The sequence below is a fragment of the Scylla paramamosain genome, chromosome 3 (assembly GCF_035594125.1).
Source record: "Scylla paramamosain isolate STU-SP2022 chromosome 3, ASM3559412v1, whole genome shotgun sequence".
In the NCBI taxonomy this organism is placed as follows: domain Eukaryota; kingdom Metazoa; phylum Arthropoda; class Malacostraca; order Decapoda; family Portunidae; genus Scylla; species Scylla paramamosain.
In genome coordinates this window covers 17,837,501-17,855,925 of record NC_087153.1, presented here as the reverse complement: position 1 = coordinate 17,855,925, position 18,425 = coordinate 17,837,501, and the positions used below count along the sequence as shown (strand labels likewise).

The window sequence follows — 18,425 nt, the reverse complement described above, 5'->3', positions numbered from 1 at the left end:
TGTTTCTTTCTCTTCGGCCTTGCGTCTCTATTTCTCTCTGTCTGTCTGTATGTATGCATGTATGTCTGTGTTTCTATGTGTGTGTGTGTGTGTGTGTGTGTGTGTGTGTGTGTGTGTGTGTGTGTGTGTGTGTGTGTGTGTGTGTGTGCTTATTTGTCTAAATCTCTCTCTCTCTCTCTCTCTCTCTCTCTCTCTCTCTCTCTCTCTCTCTCTCTCTCTCTCTCTCTCTCTCTCTCTCTCTCTCTCTCTCTCTCTCTCTCTCTCTCTCTCTCTCTCTCTCTCTCTCTCTCTCTCTCTCTCTCTCTCTCTCTCTCTCTCTCTCTCTCTCTCTCTCTCTCTCTCTTAATCTTAATCTTTCCATTTAGATGAGTCCGCACAACACACACACACACACACACACACACACACACACACACACACACACAGAGAGAGAGAGAGAGAGAGAGAGAGAGAGAGAGAGAGAGAGAGAGAGGGGTAAGGGAGGACACAGCAACACAGCAACAGAGCAGCATATCTTGTCTTATTTACTTTTTACCTCTGCCCTGGAATGATGCTGCTGCTCATTACGTATAGTTCATCCTAGCCGGAATCCAATCAGAGGAGGATGTCACCTAATCACACTCCAATTAGCTCTATAAAGTCAAGGGTAACTATGAATCTAAGTGTGTTGCAGCGCGGAATCTTGCAGAGAGGTGGTGTAGAGTAGAGAGACGAGGAGCGAGAGACAGAGTGAGAGAGGCAGAAGGAGTGAGAGAAAATGTATCTAACTGTGCCGTAGGGAAGTCTTGCAGAGAAGTTGGTAGGGTAGAGAGGAAGGGGAGACGAGGACAGAGAGACAGAGACACAGAGAAAGAGATAGAGAGGATGCATCTATGTGTGTTCTGTGAAGCAAAGGATTGTGGAGATGGAGGTGTTTGGAGAGAGACTGGGAGAAACAGACAGATAAAGAGACAGAAAGAGATAGAAAGCGATGTTTTTTTCTTTTCTTTTTTTCCTGCTTCTTTTCTTTTTTCGTCCTTTCCCTTCTTTTAAGACATGAAAGACAGATTTTTCTTCGTTCCTTTCTTTCTCTCAGGTTATTAGATTTGTTCTTTTCTCTCCTTTAATCTTCTACCACCTCTCCTCCTTCCTTCCTTCCTTTCTTCCTTCTTTTATTTCATTTCCTTCCTTTCTTTCTCTTTGGTCTTCTTTGATCTTGTTTGTGGGTCTTTGTCCATTCTTTCCTTCTCCTTTCTTTTTTTTTTTTTCCTCTTCCCTCCTTCTTTTCTCTCTGGTCATTATATTGTTATTTTTTCTTTCTTAATCTTTCACTGTCTCGTTTTCTTTTCCATCTTTTGTCCTTCTTCGTTTCCTTCCCTCCTTTATCTTCTCTCAAGTCACTAAATTCCTTTTTGTTTCTTAATCTTCCTCTATCTGGCTTCCTTCTTTCCTCCTCCTTCCTTCATTTTCTTTCTCTTTCCTCTCCTTTCTTCTCTCTCCCCCTCTTCTCTCAGATCAAGGTCTTGTTTCTTAATCTTCCACAATCTTTCTTCCTCCCTTCTCCTTCCTTCCCTTTCTCCTTTCTCGTCTCCTTCCTTCCCCCTTCTACTCTCAGATCAAGCTTTTGTTTACGTTAAGGGGAGAGTCCGGTTTGGATGGGTGTTTCTGTATCTCTGCTAAATAAGCATGAATCGCTCTGATTTTTATGTTGTGAAGTATTGGCAACATGTATATCAATATTAGACATTGATCCCCTTTCTTGCCCCCACCCCCCTCATCCCCACCCCCCCCAATTCCAATTTCAAGGAAAATTTTAAAACTTTTCACCGTCGTTATTAATTGGCCCACAACCTTTATTTTTCTGTGGCTTAGAGATGTTATGATACCTAACAAAGTTACGTAGGCAGATTTTTCATTTTGGCTTTTGGTTTTGTTTTATGATTTTTTCTTTATCTGTCTTTCTTTCGCCTTTTTTTTACCAAAAAAATATTAATACAAAATTACATGAGACCTATATAAAAAAAACGCCTACGTAACTTTGAAGAAGAAGTATTCTTCTGTGTTTTAGTTTTTTTGTTTCATTGAAATCAAGCTAAAACTAACTCCTGTGAAAACTTTTAAAGGGGGATAACTTATGTTTTGAGATACGGGCCGATAAAGTTTATTGATCGATTACGATCCAGTTATAATACACTAGGAAGCTTTTTCAGGTTTATTATGAGTTCTTTTTTATCATAATCAATCTATTGATACAATCAGATGTATTTCTAAGTATATCAGGCTCCTGGTCCCCCATTGCCTTCGAAAAGGCAATGTATTATCTTGTCAAGCAAGGGGTGTCAAAGTTGCCCACACTTCTCTTTGTTGCCAGGTTTTTAGAAGCCACCAGGTTCGTACTCTGCTGATGCTTTCTCTTTCTGCTTTCTTTTCGGCTTCATCTGGACTTCGTGGTGCCTCTTTCTTTCTTCATCTTCTGTTGTGAGAGATCTTCTTAGCGCCTTCGTATTGATATTCAATGCTGGCAGCAAACAGGCTTTCCTGTAACCATAATTATGGTCCAGTATTGCTGACTGTGCAACAAATGAGAGTCTTTTCAAGCCAGAAAACTTTGTTTTGCTTGCCCGTGACCACATCTTGCTGTGAAAGCTCTCATTAGCATTTTGTGTCAGTCCACGGACACATCTCTCCAGGATGTCTTTCGTTGTCAGAGCATCGTAGACTTGTCTGATTTTATTCTGCGCCTCTTGATCTAGGTTGACCACTAGAGATTTTTTGTGCTTGATTTCTTCTCTGTTCTTGCCCTCGGCTAGTGCTTTCTGGAAAAAGCACCATGAATTGATGCCTTCTTCACAAAGTCCATGGCGGGGCTTTTCATCAGTGCTGAAAATATGATGAAAACTACTCATGACAGCTTTCTTCATTGTTATATAGTCAGCACCAACATTATCCCTGATGTGTTTGCCAAAGAAACTTTGCATCTTGTCAATGGCTGTGTCGGTCAACTTGTTGCGTCCGCCAAGGAGACTCCTGCGAATCTTGCTGCCAGTCTTCGTTATCGTGTCAACCTTCTCTTGCTCCCGTAATTTCCTGAGCCGAGTCCCCAGTCTCTTCTGCACGTGGTTGATGCACTCTAACTTGGTAACTTTAGTATCTTGGTATGGGCCATTCCCGTTATTCATGGCGAGTACTGCTTTGTACGAGTTGGCATCACCATCTGAAACCAAGTTTTCATACTCAAATTTCAGGTCTCGGGAACGTGCGAAGAGACGTCGGGCTGCTTCCACCTCCATCCCACCTGACGGGCCTTCATAGTTGCTACCACAACTTCCATCAGCATCATGTTTAGTCTTCCAGGTGTTATATGTCTCTTCAGTTATTTTCTTGTTCTCGAGTTTATTTTTCTTCAGGGTACATTCGAGGCAGAACTTGCTGAGAATTTCGTAATCAATGATGAAGCCTGTATAAACATCTATCATTACACTCATCCCAACTTTGGATGTGTGTCCTCTCTTCATCCAGGTGGCATCAAATGAAACATCAAGCTTCAGGACACCACCTGCATCAGGCTTCTTTGACAGGTGTTCTTCATAGTGCTTCCTGACAGCTTCGTGAATTTTTGTTTGTTTGGAGTCATAGTGGCTCTTCATCTTTTCATATAAGTACGTCAGGTGTCTATAGTACTTGCATTTTCCAACTGGTGGCATACCTAAGGCACCCATCATTCTTCTGACACCTGCAAACCCTGCGTCTTCTATTACAGACAGGTAAAGGAGGGCAATGTTGGTCTTGCCGATCTTTTTCTTGTTTCTTCCAACCTCCACTTCTTCAGGCTGTGAGATGTTCTTGAAGTTGCAGGTTGTGCAGTGTATGATTACGGTGTTCTCATAAACATCAGGCTTGAAACTGTACTCCAAGGTAGGCTCAGGGCAGGAACAATGCGAAGAAGTCAGTTTTTTCAGCCTCCTTTTTGTCATCATGACAATCTCGTCACTGTCAGCAGAATCTTCCTCCTCCTGATGAGTTTTCAAAAGATCTTCTCTAATTGTGAGTAATAAGGTCTTCTCTACCTTATCTTTACTCTCCGCTATGTGAGATGTGCTGGGCTGTGGTATGTGAGAGGTGGTGGGCAGCGGGACGGCGGCGAGGGAGGTGGCAGCGGCCGGTGTCGGGTTACTTGGTGATAGCGGGGCGGCCGGGGTGACTGGCGGCTCGACTGGCGGCTCCAGGCGAGGTATTTTTTCCCCTTTCTGTATCCAACTTCACGCCCCAGGCATCCCTGCTCTGCTGCTTTCTCTTAGACAACCGTGGCATGGTTGGCAGGAGGTAGATTGTAGTTTGTAGTGGCGAAATAACGCGCTTAGTAGCTGTGAGAGTGGGAGAAGTCGCGAGAGACTGAGCAACAACCTCCCGTGACAAGAGCTACGTGAGCACTGAGGAGGCAGGATCCTTGCTGGGAGCTAGTATCACACACACACACACTCGCCTTGAGTGTTGCCATATCGTATCCAAGCAAAAAAAAGTTCAGATTTTAGCGTTTTTTCGTAGTATTGGGTAAGAAAAACTTACTCTGCTGATGTAAACAAACGCACGTGGTTGATTGCGTGACATTTAAATGCCATTTAAAGGGAAACTATGGGGCATTTCCCCTTAAATCTTTACGAGATTGCTGCCAACAAGTATACCTACCACATATATTTTTTTCACAAAAAGTCATTATTTTTCATTTTTTTCGTCTCCAGACCGGACGCTCCCCTTAATCTTCCTTCCTTCCTTCTTTCCTTCCTTTCTTCCTCCTCCTTTCTCCTTCACTTATTACTTTCATCTGACGTTACAGGGACGTTATTGAGATATACCTCCCTGAAAATAAGTATATTGAGGAAACAGGAAAGAAAGAGGAAACTGAGTTAAGACCCAGGCAATGAGAAGAGACAGGTCAGAGTGTACGGTTTCAAAGGCAACACTCACGACCAACAAGCCAACTGAATTCACTAAGCATTTATGACTTACCGTTCGCTTCCTCTTCTTTACTCTTCCACCAATACCTCCTCGACTCCTCCTTTTAATTGTCAGGTCTTCCCTCGGGTCGTTCTGCCGCTAGTTGTTGGCAAGCTTCCCTCTCCCTTTCCCCGTCTCCTTCTCTCCTTCTCTCTCCTTTTCACCTCCTGTGGCGCTTCCTTCGTTCCTCGTGACAGTGACCAGGAGAAAGAGGAAGAAAAGGAGGAGGAGGAGGAGGAAGAGGAGGAGAGGATAGGTTGTGATGCTCGTAGATGGAAGAAAGTTGATAGGAGTTAAAGAAAACGGTATTTCAGGGTATGCTGTGTGAATGGGAAGATTAGGATTAGGAAGAGAAGGAGGAGGAGGAGGAGGAGGAGGAGGAGGAGGAAATTGAGCAGGAGGTGTAGGAAATATAAATGGAACAGGGAAAGAAAAAAATAATCACTCACTCATTCTCTCTCTCACACACACACACACACACACACACACACACACACACACATACGTCACAGAAAAAAAACATGCTAGTCTCTCTCTCTCTCTCTCTCTCTCTCTCTCTCTCTCTCTCTCTCTCTCTCTCTCTCTCTCTCTCTCTCTCTCTCTCTCTCTCTCTCTCTCTCTCTCTCTCTCTCTCTCATTGTAATATTCAAAGTGCATCTCTAACCTTCCCCTCCACACTGATTTCCCATGTTTGCTTGTGATCACAACCCCTCACGTCCTTACCCTTCTGTGCTTCCTCCTCCTCCCCCCATCTCTCTCTCTCTCTCTCTCTCTCTCTCTCTCTCTCTCTCTCTCTCTCTCTCTCTCTCTCTCTCTCTCTCTCTCTCTCTCTCTCTCTCTCTCTCTCTCTCTCTCTCTCTCTCTCTCTCTCTCTCTCTCTCTCTCTCTCTCTCTCTCTCTCTCTCTCTCTCTCTCTCTCTCTCTCTCTCTCTCTCTCTCTCTCTCTCTCTCCTCATATTCAGTCACCTCACCATTCACTGAACTTGGTAATGTACAGATGGCAAAAATCAGGCAGATGAAAGCTTCCTGATGAATTGTCGAAGTTTTTCAGGGAATTGCATTTTGTGGGGGAGAGTTAAAGAGTGTTTTCATGGTTTTCTTTTGCCCCTCTTTTGCAAATACGAATAGCTACGCAGTAAATCGAGGAATCATTAAATAACGTTCGCAAAAAGATAGTTACTTAAAAAATACAGGTTCACTTGACTTTACTTTCTCTCTCTCTCTCTCTCTCTCTCTCTCTCTCTCTCTCTCTCTCTCTCTCTCTCTCTCTCTCTCTCTCTCTCTCTCTCTCTTAACTCCTTTACAAGTACAAAGCCACGCAGCAAATCTAGGAAACTTTAGATGGCTCCCCCAAAAAAAAGTTAAGATTTTCCTTAACAACAAGGGCACGATAGCTGATCATTTATTTCACTAATTTATATATTTCATTTATTTATTTTTGTAGAAGTCATGACTGTATTCCCCTTATTTATTTATTTATTTTTATTTATTTATTTTATTTATTTATTTTTTTTTTTGAGGTGAGAAAGGTATCGCTGATTGTTTATTGCACCTGCTTAGGAGACAGAGACAGTATGTACGGATGTTGTATGTACGAGTATATATGTATGAATGTACGTATGTATATATGTATGTATTGAGTTTCCTTGACTTCCCCCCCCCATCACTGCATCTACCCATCTATCCAATCCCATCCATTCCAATTACTCCACCTATCCAATCTGGTCACTCCTACTCCACTCTCCCTCTACTCTATCCACCCGTCCATCCACTCCCTTCCACTCCTGCCTGCCACGTGTCGCCTCATAAATACACATAAATATGTACACAGAATACTTTTAAGCATTAAGTAAGTTGATTACTTAGTGAGTCCATCTCTCTCTCTCTCTCTCTCTCTCTCTCTCTCTCTCTCTCTCTCTCTCTCTCTCTCTCTCTCTCTCTCTCTCTCTCTCTCTCTCTCCTCTCTCTCTCTCGTTTTTCTTTTTCATTTTTGTATGATTTCTGTGTGATATTTCTTTGTGTGTGTGTGTGTGTGTGTGTGTGTGTGTGTGTGTGTGTGTGTGTGTGTGTGTGTGTTTGTGTGTGTGTGTGTGCGCTGACATGTTATGATGCACAGAAGTAATGGCAGTACATGTAGTAGATAAGAAACCTTAAATAAAGACTATGCAGCTTCACTTTAAGGAATCGAACACAGTGAGCTAACGGATGATGAAAAGAGTTATGAGGAGAGGAGAGGAGAGGAGAGGAGAAGAAAACACACTACCAAGCAAAGTCAATAAAAGGTACAACAGTCACCCAAGCAGCTCCGTGTACTGCCCTCAACACCAGTACATCCACTCAGCACTCATATAGAATGAATTTACTGGCAAACAGGGAGGCAGGAGGGAGTGACAAGGAGGGAGGAAAGGAGAGGGATCAAGGAAAGCCAAAGAATCGCATGCATATTAGTCTCACTGTAATGTAATGACTATAATGAACCGAGTGAGGGAGGAGGGATGAGACAGATAGAGGTAAAGGTTGTGGACACGCCATCAGGTGAGGAAGCAAGGTGCCTCCGGGTTAAAGGTGACGTTCCCGTGGCGGCCTGGTCATGTGTGGCCCAACCTTACCCTCCTCCAAACCCTTCTGCTGGCACCATCTCCTCTCTCCATCATCCCATCTGTTTATCCTCAGTCCTTTCTCTTCCTTCAGTCTTTCTTTCCATATCTCTATCCCTTTCTTCCCTCCCATCTCTTCTTTCTATCCACATTCCTCCTCTTTCTTCAATATTTTTTCTCTATACCTCTACTTCTCCCTCCATCCAGATCTTTATCTCCATCCCAATTCCTTCTCTCCATTCCCTCCATTTCTCCCCTCCATCACAATCTTCATTTTCAGATACCATATCCCTCTCCTCCTCCTCCTCCTCCTCCTCCTCCTCCTCCTGCACATAAATATTTTACCATTGATCATTCTAACCTAACAAGAAATAATGGATTCAAGATTATACCCAAACGTCTTAAATCCCACGAGGCAAAACATTTTTTCTTTAATCGTATAGTAAATATATGGAATAAACTTCCTGCCGAAATTGTGAACAGCAATACTATTGAATCATTCAAAAATAAAATAGACAAATATTTAAAAGCAAATCCCCAACAAGCTCTCTTCTTGTCCGAATAATTACTAAATACACTAATAAACTCTTATTCTACACCAGTTTTAATATAACTTGTATCAACTTTCAGATAGGCGTATAGAGTTCACCGTAGGGTGAATAGTAAAACTTCCTTTCATCCTTTCCTATGAAAATTTCCATGTCAGTTTTTCCATACTGCATGGTACTTTTCCCAACTATTTCCATGCCAGCGCAAGCTGGAGGGAGTGGTGGGTGGGGAGGAGCCTTCTGCTATGCTGTCCTGTCTCTCTTCCCTATAGCTAGTTAGAAGTAGTTACCAAACAGCCTTGCAAGGACCAAAAGGTCTGTTGCTGTTTGGCTTTCCTTTGTATTCCTTTGTATTCCTTTGTATTCCTCCTCCTCCTACTCCGCCTCCTCCTCCTCCTTCAGCATCTTACCCATGAATTCACTGACACTACCCCACCGAACCCTCCCCTTCTCTTTCCCCCCCCTTGCCTTCCTAACTCCCCTCTTTTCTCTGCGCCTTCCATTCCTTTCTTACCCTCCTTTCTTATCATCCTTGCCACACACACACACACACACATTTCCTTACCCTGGGACACGCAGCCTCTCCTCCCTCTACCTCCCTTTCCCCCTCTACTCCCCTTTCCTTCCCTTCTTCTCCCCTGGGCTTGCAGTCACACTAAATCTACATGAAAGCAAAGTCACGGTGCCATTTTAGTGTTTAAATCCCCAGAGAGAGAGAGAGAGAGAGAGAGAGAGAGAGAGAGAGAGAGAGAGAGAGAGAGAGAGGAAGAATTACTTAGATTATATTTCAACACCATGTCACACACACTCTCTGCCTCTTAGTCTCTCTAAAGCACTAACATTCCTCCCTCCTCCTCCTTCCCTGTCCTTCTGCCTCCTTCTTCTTCTCCCTGTCCATCTCCCTCTTTCTCTGTCTCCCTCCTCCCTATCTATCTCCCTGTCCATCTCCCCGTCAGTTTTCCTTGCCGTTTCTCTGTTTATCTATCTCTCTCTTCAAAGTACTAACATGTTCTCCCTTCTCCTTCCCTGTCCTTCTGCCTTCTCCCTGTCCATCTCCCTGTCTATCTCTCACCCTATCTCTTCAAAGCACTAACATTCCCTCCCTCCTCCTTCCCACTAGCAGAACCTCCTCCAGCCTCACTCCGCGGCGCCGCTTCCTGAGTACAAAACCGCTAGCATTCAAAAGTCTCGCTTCATCCTGACCCACTACGGGATGCTGAAGACCTGCTGGGACCTGGTCATCCTCCTCGCTACCTTCTACGTCGCCGTCATGGTGCCCTACAACGCCGCCTTCCTCGACCAGACGCAGCAAGACAAGCCCACCATCGTGCCGGACGTGGTGGTCGAGGCGCTCTTCTTCGTCGGTAGGTTCCTCAGTGTCTCCGTGTCTCAGTGCTTAGGGTTGCTAGGTTAGGTGCTGTTAGGTTTCTGTTTGTTTACTTATTAATGTGTGGGTGTTTCTTCTTCTTCTTCTTCTTCTTTTTCTTCTTCTTCTTCTTCTTCTTCTTCTTCTTATGATTATTATTATCATTATTATCATTATTATTATTATTATTATTATTATTACTATCATTATTATTATTATTGCTATTATTCGTCTTTCTTTCTTATATCTTGATCTATTTCTCTCTCTCTCTTTTTCTCTTTTTGTTTATCTTCCTCTCTTTCGTTCAGTGATTGCGTTTTTTCCTCCTTGTTCCGTCCTTCCTTGCTTCTCTCCTTCAATGGTCTTCTTCTTCCGTGATTTTTCGTTTACATTTCACTTCCTTTTTTCTTCTCTGTTTCCTTCTCAACGCCCAGATTGTCCTCAATTATCTGATTCACTTCTTGACACCACGACATCATTTTTTTCTCTTTCCCTCACAGCCAGATCGTGTTTCTCTTCCTAACTTTCTCACTCACTCTCTCTTTCACAGTTACATGGACCTTGCTGTAAAAATCGTGTAGAGTGAGCATGTAAAAAGAAGTTTAATAGACTCTCAATTAAAAACACTGATTTTTTTTTTTTTTTCGGTTGCAAAAAGGCAGCTAGATGAAAGAGGAAAGTATGAAATGTATATATATACCGGTATATATAATGGGATTCATGTTATGACCTTTGAAAAAAAAAAAAACATGAAAATAAATATGGAGGAAGGAATGGAAAGCTTAGCAGTGTAATATTTTGTGCGGATATTAATTACTGTACAATATTTCTGGCTTCGGTAAAGGTGACGTGTTGTCTTCACTCAACCATAAGCCCTTCATTCCAATATAGCCCTTCCGCCACCAACAAAACCTTTTTCATCCCCGTTACCAACCCCTTCACCACCAACATAACCTTCGCTACCACCATAATCCCTTACCATAACCCACCACCTTCACCACAACCCCTCCACTGTCATCATAACCTGTTTAACCTCCACCACAACCCCTCTACAATCTCACCACAGCTCTTCGCCATCACCATCACAACCTCTGTAACCCCCACCACAACCCATTGCCACCATAACGATTCGACCAAAAACCAGACCCGACCTGTACCTTCTCCACCTAACCACAATTCGCATCCCCTTTACCTACCACTAACCCTCCATTGCCCCCACACAACCCTTCCACCTAATACAATCCTATCGTTCCCACTGCAAACCCCTCTACACTCCCTTGCAGCCGCCACCACAACCCTTCATTACCACGACCAACCGTACCTGCCTCCCTCCCTGTCTCTCTCCCTTCCTTCCGTCTCATCAACTCCCGGTAACTCCCAACAACTTTCCTCCCCTCCCTTTGTAGTCCGTCATTATCAACTTGACGTGGGGTGTTCTTTCTCCTGTCTTAGTCCTGTTCTTGTAATTTACTCCCTCCAGACATTATCCTCAACTTCCGCACGACGTTCGTCAACAAGAAGGGCGAGGTGGTGCTTAGTCCTATCCGCATCGCCACGCACTACTTCAAAGGCTGGTTCGTGCTTGATCTGGTGGCGGCTATTCCCTTCGATCTCCTCCTCGCGGCTGATGTCTACAGTTCAGTAAGTAGAGAAGAATCTCCGTCCTCATAGAATGTACAGAACTAAGGTAACCCAGTACAGTAGTTACATACAGCTAGTTTAATTTAACGTATCACTCTTGCTTTTACTCTGTCTTATGTTTTCCTTCAGTGTTAAATGTTGCAGCACAGTAAGGACGTAAACAAGAATAGTCATTGCACAGCCTTAGTCATTAGTAAAGTCAAAAATAACTAATGTAACAACATATCATACTCGCTTTCACTGCGTTGGATATTTTTTCCATCTTATACGAGTGTTTTCCTGCAGTTTTATGCAGTATTACAGTTTAGTAACTAAGAGCAGATAAATACAACCATAGTCATTCGTAAAGTCACGTACAGCTAATATAACCTAAGATATCGTTCTTACTTTCACTTTGTTTAATGTTTTCCCTCAATCTAATGCAAGTTATTTTTTTCATTCTATTTATTTTTGTTGTTTGATGGTGTGTTTGTTGTAGACATGATGGTTAGGCTCATCATATACACGATGGCTAATGAACAGAATAGGTACATTGTAAGTAAATTGTACATCTGACCTGATTAATACTCGTATAATCTTCCAGACATTTTCTACACTTTTCTTTCATCAATTAATCTTTTTCACGTCTAATGAAATAATCAAATCTACAGGGACATTACAAAACAACTTCACATAGCCCACATAGCCAAGGCAGACGTCACGTGCAATACGAAAAATCAATCAGAAAAATAAGATTATAACAATTATTGTCTTTTTCTCTACAACGATACACATTATTGAGGATTTGTGCAGGAGAGCAGGATTGCAGTACATGAGAATGGTAAACTGTGTGAGAGAAAACTAAAAACTGACTGAGGGTATATGCATGAGGTCAATCTTCCCGCAATCTTATTCTCATCTCATTGCATTCTCATCCTCACCTCCACTTTCATCCTCACCTCACTTCATTTTCATCCTCATCTCACCCCAGTCTCATCCTCATCTCTCTCCAATCTCACCCTTATCTCACTGCAGCCTCATCCTCATCTCACTCCAGTCTAACCCTCTCCACGTTCTCTCAGGCCACTCTCACCCTCTCCACAGTCTCTCACTCCACTCTCATCCTCTTCTCGCTCTTTCACTCCACTCTCACCCGCAGGCCACCAACATCCACCTGCTGAAGCTGACGCGACTACTTCGGTTGGCGCGCCTTCTGCAGAAGATGGACCGTTATTACCAGTACTCGGCGCTCATCCTGACGCTGCTCATGCTCTCCTTCACCCTGGTCGCGCACTGGCTGGCCTGCGTCTGGTACGCCATCGCCGAGCCGCAAGTGAACCTGTGGGAGGAAGGGGAGCCACGGATCGGTGAGTCGCTAGGGGCGTATTTGGTGAAGTGATTGCTAATGATACCTTCCTTTGTTTTTTTTTTATCTATTTATTTATTTATTTATTTCATTATATATAAGTAAGCTTCTGGCCAAATGAACAGAAAATGGAGCCAAAGATTGGTGAGGCGCCAACTGGAAGCTTCTTTGATAATCTCCTGACTGATAATGACACCTTTTATATATATATATATATATATATATATATATATATATATATATATATATATATATATATATATATATATATATATATATATATATATATATATATATATATATATATATATATATATTTTTTTTTTTTTTTTTTTTTTTTTTTTCTTTTTTTTTTTTTTAGTAAGCTTCTGGTCAAACCAACAGAAAGGGGAGTCGCGGACTGGTGAGGCGCTAACTAGGAGCTTCTTGATAACTGACTGCTATTAACGCTTTTTTTATGTAAGATTCTTGTCAATGCAACGAAAATGAAGCGGAGTCACGAGTTGATGGGGATAAGAGTTTCTTTGATAAGTAACTGCTAATAACACTTTCTTATATGTATGTTTTCTATGTGAAAGGGGGTACGGACCAAGGGCAACCAAAAATAAATAAATAAAAGAAAAAAGCGAAAAAACACACACTGAGGTGCCAGTCCCTTAAAAAAAGAGCCAAAAGATTTAATCGTATTTAGAGAAGGAAGGTTCTTACAATAAAGGGAATGCATAGAATTTACACGTCCTCATTTACCCACTTAAGAGAACAGTCGGGTTTGTTCTTATTTCATAGACGTTTAATTAAGGACGTGACTAAATAACGAATGTGAGTTTCCAGAGCAATGATGAATTTTGATGGACTTTATTCTTTTTTTCCTTTTTTTTTTCTTTTTTTTTATTAAGGAAGTGTGAATGGAAATATCATGTAATTAATTATTTGACGGGAATTTGACATCCAATATGCCGCAGCCCACACGAACTTCCCACACGGAGAGAGAGAGAGAGAGAGAGAGAGAGAGAGAGAGAGAGAGAGAGAGAGAGAGAGAGAGAGAGAGAGAGAGAGAGAGAGAGAGAAGGGAAGAAAGAAAAAAGAAGAAAGAAAAAAAGAATAAAGAAAAACAGAGAGGGAAAAAAGAATGAAGCAAATATAGACAGATAGACAGACAAAAAGAAAGAAAAGAAAGAAAAAAAAGAGAAAGAGAAAAACAGACAAAGAAACGAAGAGAGATGGGAGCGGGGGGCGCGTGCATGGCCGGGAGAGGACCAGACAAAGCTGAAAAATAAGCTTAAATTGACTAATAAGATTAAGAAAATTTTTATTGGCGCAGCTTCCTCCACACACTTGCCTTACATGGAAAAATATTATGACGGGCATTCATCCATTCGAAAACAGTCCACGTGAGAGTTCAGATCATTCAAGAAATACAAACCCATTTCTGATGATCATAATTAAACAAGAACTTTGCAATATTAATAGTGAAAAACATAAGGGAAACTACACGTCCTTTCACGATTTTTTCATTAAGATTTCACTGGGGACGGAAGGATGATGAGCGAAGCGAGACCAATAATGCGTCTGCTCCTGATGAATGGTTGACTATTTGTTAGCTTCTGTTCGTACCTTTGTCTGTCGCATTGCTGACTAGGGGACTTAGGAATGTGTATCGCTGTGGATGTGGATGTCGTAGTAGTAGTAGTAGTAGTAGTAGTAGAAGTAGTAGTAGTAGTAGTAGTTTCAAGACATTTCTCACTGTAATTCTGGACTTGCTTTCAGTCTATCCTCTTTAGGAACTGGCACCTTCAGTAAGCTTTTTTTTTTCCCACACTTTTTGTTGTCCTTGACCAGAACCTCTCTTACGTAAACAAGTAGTAGCAGTAGTAGTAGTAGTAGTAGTAGTAGTAGTAGTATTAGTAGTAGTAGTAGTAGTGAGAAGCAACACAAGAGGAAGTAGAATTGTGTTGCTCACTGCACGGTGGAGAGGCGGGCGTGATGTGGAGACCAACCTTTCCTCCCTAGATGGTCACCTTTTCACCTTTCCCTCTTCTTATTGTGCCTTATCAATGAACCAGCCAAGATATTGATTTCCAGTGACGGTGTGTGAGTGTGTGTGTGTGTGTGTGTGTGTGTGTGTATGTATGTATGTGTGTGTGTGTGTGTGTGTGTGTGTGTGTGTGTGTGTGTGTGTGTGTGTGTGTGTGTGTGTGTGTGTGTGTGTGTGTGTGTGTGTGTGTGTGTGTGTGTGTGTGTGTGTGTGTGTGTGTGTGTGTGTGTGTGTGTGTGTGTGTGTGTGTGTAGACATCACCCCTCCTCCCACACAAAACTCATACACGAAAAATTGCTTCTTCCTCTCTTATTCTTGCAACTTCCAGTCCCGTCCAGCCCACACTGTAAGCACACACACACACACACACACACACACACACACACACACACACAAACTGTTAAGGCCAATACAAACAGAGACTCAGAGATAGGCAAGGAGGAAGGCACGAGAGGGATTAATGGGAGGGAGTTGGAGATGTGGAGGTGTGCATGTAGGTGTGTGTGTGTGTGTGTGTGGGTGGGTGGATGGATGTGTGTGTGGGTGTCATCAGAAGGAAGGCAACGGTAAGAGTAGATGGTTTGTTAAAGATGAGTATTCGTGTGTCCGAAGATTGTGTGTAGTGTTGATTTTAGCTACCAGAGAGGGGGAGAGGGCATACATAAAAAAAAAAAATTATATATATATATATATATATATATATATATATATATATATATATATATATATATATATATATATATATATATATATATATATATATATATATATATATATATATATATATATTCCCTTATCTATATAACTGACTACTCATGACGGTACGATACCAAATGATTAAGAAAAGGAACCCAAACAAGAAAAAAAAAATAGTAAGAATAACAGAGAACGTAATATCAAAACAGAAAACGTGTATTTCTTGAAGGTGGACTAAAAAAGACACATTGGACTGCCTGTCTCTCTCTCTCTCTCTCTCTCTCTCTCTCTCTCTCTCTCTCTCTCTCTCTCTCTCTCTCTCTCTCTCTCTCTCTCTCTCTCTCTCTCTCTCTCTCTCTCTCTCTCTCTCTCTCTCTCTCTCTCTCTCTCTCTTTTTCTTGCCCCTCGTTGCCCTTGACAAGCTCCATTGTAAAACTGCTCGCACCACCAGGCCGGGGTTGGACAGGCGCCGGTTAAACGTGACTGCTTCATTATGTAGAGATGAGGATGTCCGCTGCGCCCCTCCATCCCTACAAAGTCCTGCCGCTCATCAGACTTGCGCCTGTTTTGTTTACGTTAACTTTTCCCCTGGTCGATCTTTGTGATGGTGGTAGCTGTTGTTGGTGGTGGTAATAGTTTTATCGTTGTTTTCTTTCCCACACACACACACACACACACACACACACACACACACACACACACACACACACACACGCACACACACACACACACACACACACACACGCACACACACACACACACACACACACACACACACACACACACACACACACACCCTATACCACTCATCCCCTTCCTCAGGCTGGATATTCGACCTGGCGCACCGTCTGGAGACTGAAGTGAGGAACGTGACCATCGTGCAGAAGTACCTGACGGCGCTGTACTTCACCTGCTCCTCCCTCACCTCCGTCGGGTTCGGTAACGTCTCCGCCAACACGAACCACGAGAAGATCTTTAGCATCGTCACCATGTTGATTGGAGGTGAGTGGTGGGGTAGTGGTGGTGCTGGCTCGCCTCTCACAGCCTCGGTCACCGGTGTTCTAGAGGGGTGAGGTGACGTAAGGCGAGGTATTGTCCTCACTGATTGGACATGATAGCTGCTTTGTGTGGTGGTGTGAGGCCAGGTGTTGTCTTGACTGTAATAGGCCATGTTTACTCCTCTGTTTGAGTGTTGTCTTGCCTCATTATCAGGTATTCCAGTAGATGTAAGTCAGAGAAAACGTTTGTGGGTTATTCTCGTGGGAGTTAGCATTATTTATGTCATAAGTTGTATATGTATGACTGATTGATTGATTTAAAAATGGGATGCACCGTTATGATATGATAAAAGCAACTGAAATTGAATCTTTCCTCTATGATCCCCTCGCCTCAGCCTCATTTATCCATCCAGCAGAAATATCTTCCCTACATTACGTATTTCAGTCACTCTTGGCCTTCCTGACTGCTTCCCTCACCTCATACTACCCTCTCTGACTGTTTTTCTACCATAACACCGTTCCCTCAGCCTCTCTCTTCTCTACTCAACAGAAACATCTTTCCTACACCACGTATTTATGTCACTCTTCATCTTTTTTGATTGTCCCTCACTTCATCCTGCCCTCCCTAACTGTCTTTTTTCCATAACACCTTTCCCTCAACCTCCCTCTTCTCCATATCTTCCTTACGTCATGTCTTTCTGTCATTCTTGGCCTCTATGATTGTCTCTCTCCCTCGCCTCACTCTTCCCCTCCTCCCGCAGCTCTCATGCACGCCACAGTCTTCGGCAACGTGACCTCCATCATTCAGCGGATGTACCTGCGTCGTTCCCTCTACCAGACCAAGTGGCGAGACCTGAAGGACTTCCTCGCCATCAACCAGATCCCGAAGGAGCTGCGCCAGAGGATGCAGGACTACTTCCAAACCATGTGGAGCCTCAACCAGGGTATTGACATCAACGAGGTGAGATGACTTCTTTTCTCTTTCTTTTTCCTTCGTTTTTTTCACCTTTCTTTCTTTCTTTATCTATTTATTTCCTTTATTTTTTTGTATCAGGGAGGTCAGCCAAGACAAAAATAGATAACAAAAACTCTCAAATGACGTAACCGCCCCGCCCAAAAAAGAAACAAAAAAAACTGCAACAGGAGAACATAGAAACAAGTCATTTTATTTACTGTAAATACTTCCCTCATCCTTTATTACTCTTGAGCTGTTCCATCGCACTAGCATACCGTGTCGGGATTCGAACCTGGGAGCCCGAGCTTGAAAGACCGAAGCGTTACCCATGGAGCAATCACCCAATACTAACTAGACCGGGTTTATGAGGGTTCTGTGTTAAGGTCATTGCACTTCATAGCATACGTAAAACGTTCTCTCTAGTCTTCGCCTCTTCCTCTTGCCTGGTATGTCCATTTACAGCATAAATAAGCCTTCTCTCTGATCTTTTCCTCCTCCTCCTGCCTCATGGATCATCTTTAGCACATACAAGCCTTTTCGCTGGTCTTATGTTCTTTCTTATGCCTAGTGAGTTCGTTTCCATCATCTTTAAACTTTCTCCCTGGTCTTTTTTTTCTCTTCCCCCTGCCTCGTGGTCATCTCTAGCATACACAAACCTTCTTTCTGGTCTTATTCTTTTTCTTCTGCCTAGTGAGTTCGTCTCCAGCATCTTTAAACTTTCTCCCTGGTCTTTTTTTTTTCTCTTCCCTCTGTCTCGTGGTCATCTCTAACACGCACAAATCTTCTCTCTGATCTTTTTCTCTTTCTTCTGCCTAGTGAGCTCGTCTCCAGCATCTTTAAACCTTCTCTCTGGCTATCCTTTCCTCCTCCTGCCTGGTGAGGTCTGTTATTCGCTCAATTTCTTTTTATTCAGTAACGTAATCCCCCAAGAACTAGAGTAAAGAGTGACTTCATCAAACTGAACTGCATTTTTTTTTTTTTTTTTTTTGTTCTTTAAATGGCTATCAGGTAGGAAGAACAGAGACAGATAGACAGGCAGATGGAATGACAAACAGACAGACAGACAGACAGACAAGCAACAAAATAGACACAGAGAGAGAGATAAGAGGAGGGGAAAAAATTAATACTGTCATGTACTTTTCGCTTACAAGTATAGTAATTATTAAAGTTATATTCTAAAAACAAGAGAGAGAGAGAGAGAGAGAGAGAGAGAGAGAGAGAGAGAGAGAGAGAGAGAGAGAGAGAGAGAGAGAGAGAGAGAGAGAGAGAT

At 42.7% G+C, this 18,425-nt stretch overlaps 1 protein-coding gene across 5 annotated transcripts in view; it reads left to right on the top strand.

Annotated features, from left to right (window-relative positions):
* The window catches only part of LOC135091957 (potassium voltage-gated channel subfamily H member 8-like), a 42,009-nt gene that overhangs the window by 15,692 nt on the left and 7,892 nt on the right, over positions 1-18,425 (top strand). For 3 of the 5 annotated variants that reach the window (XM_063990046.1, XM_063990056.1, XM_063990030.1), the window contains exons 4-8: positions 9,240-9,483; positions 10,966-11,126; positions 12,265-12,472; positions 16,025-16,204; positions 16,962-17,161. In XM_063990046.1, coding sequence (XP_063846116.1) covers positions 9,240-9,483; positions 10,966-11,126; positions 12,265-12,472; positions 16,025-16,204; positions 16,962-17,161 — 993 coding nt within the window. The remainder of the gene's footprint in view (positions 1-9,239; positions 9,484-10,965; positions 11,127-12,264; positions 12,473-16,024; positions 16,205-16,961; positions 17,162-18,425) is intronic. The other 2 variants (XM_063990066.1, XM_063990036.1) reach the window with 1 other exon arrangement.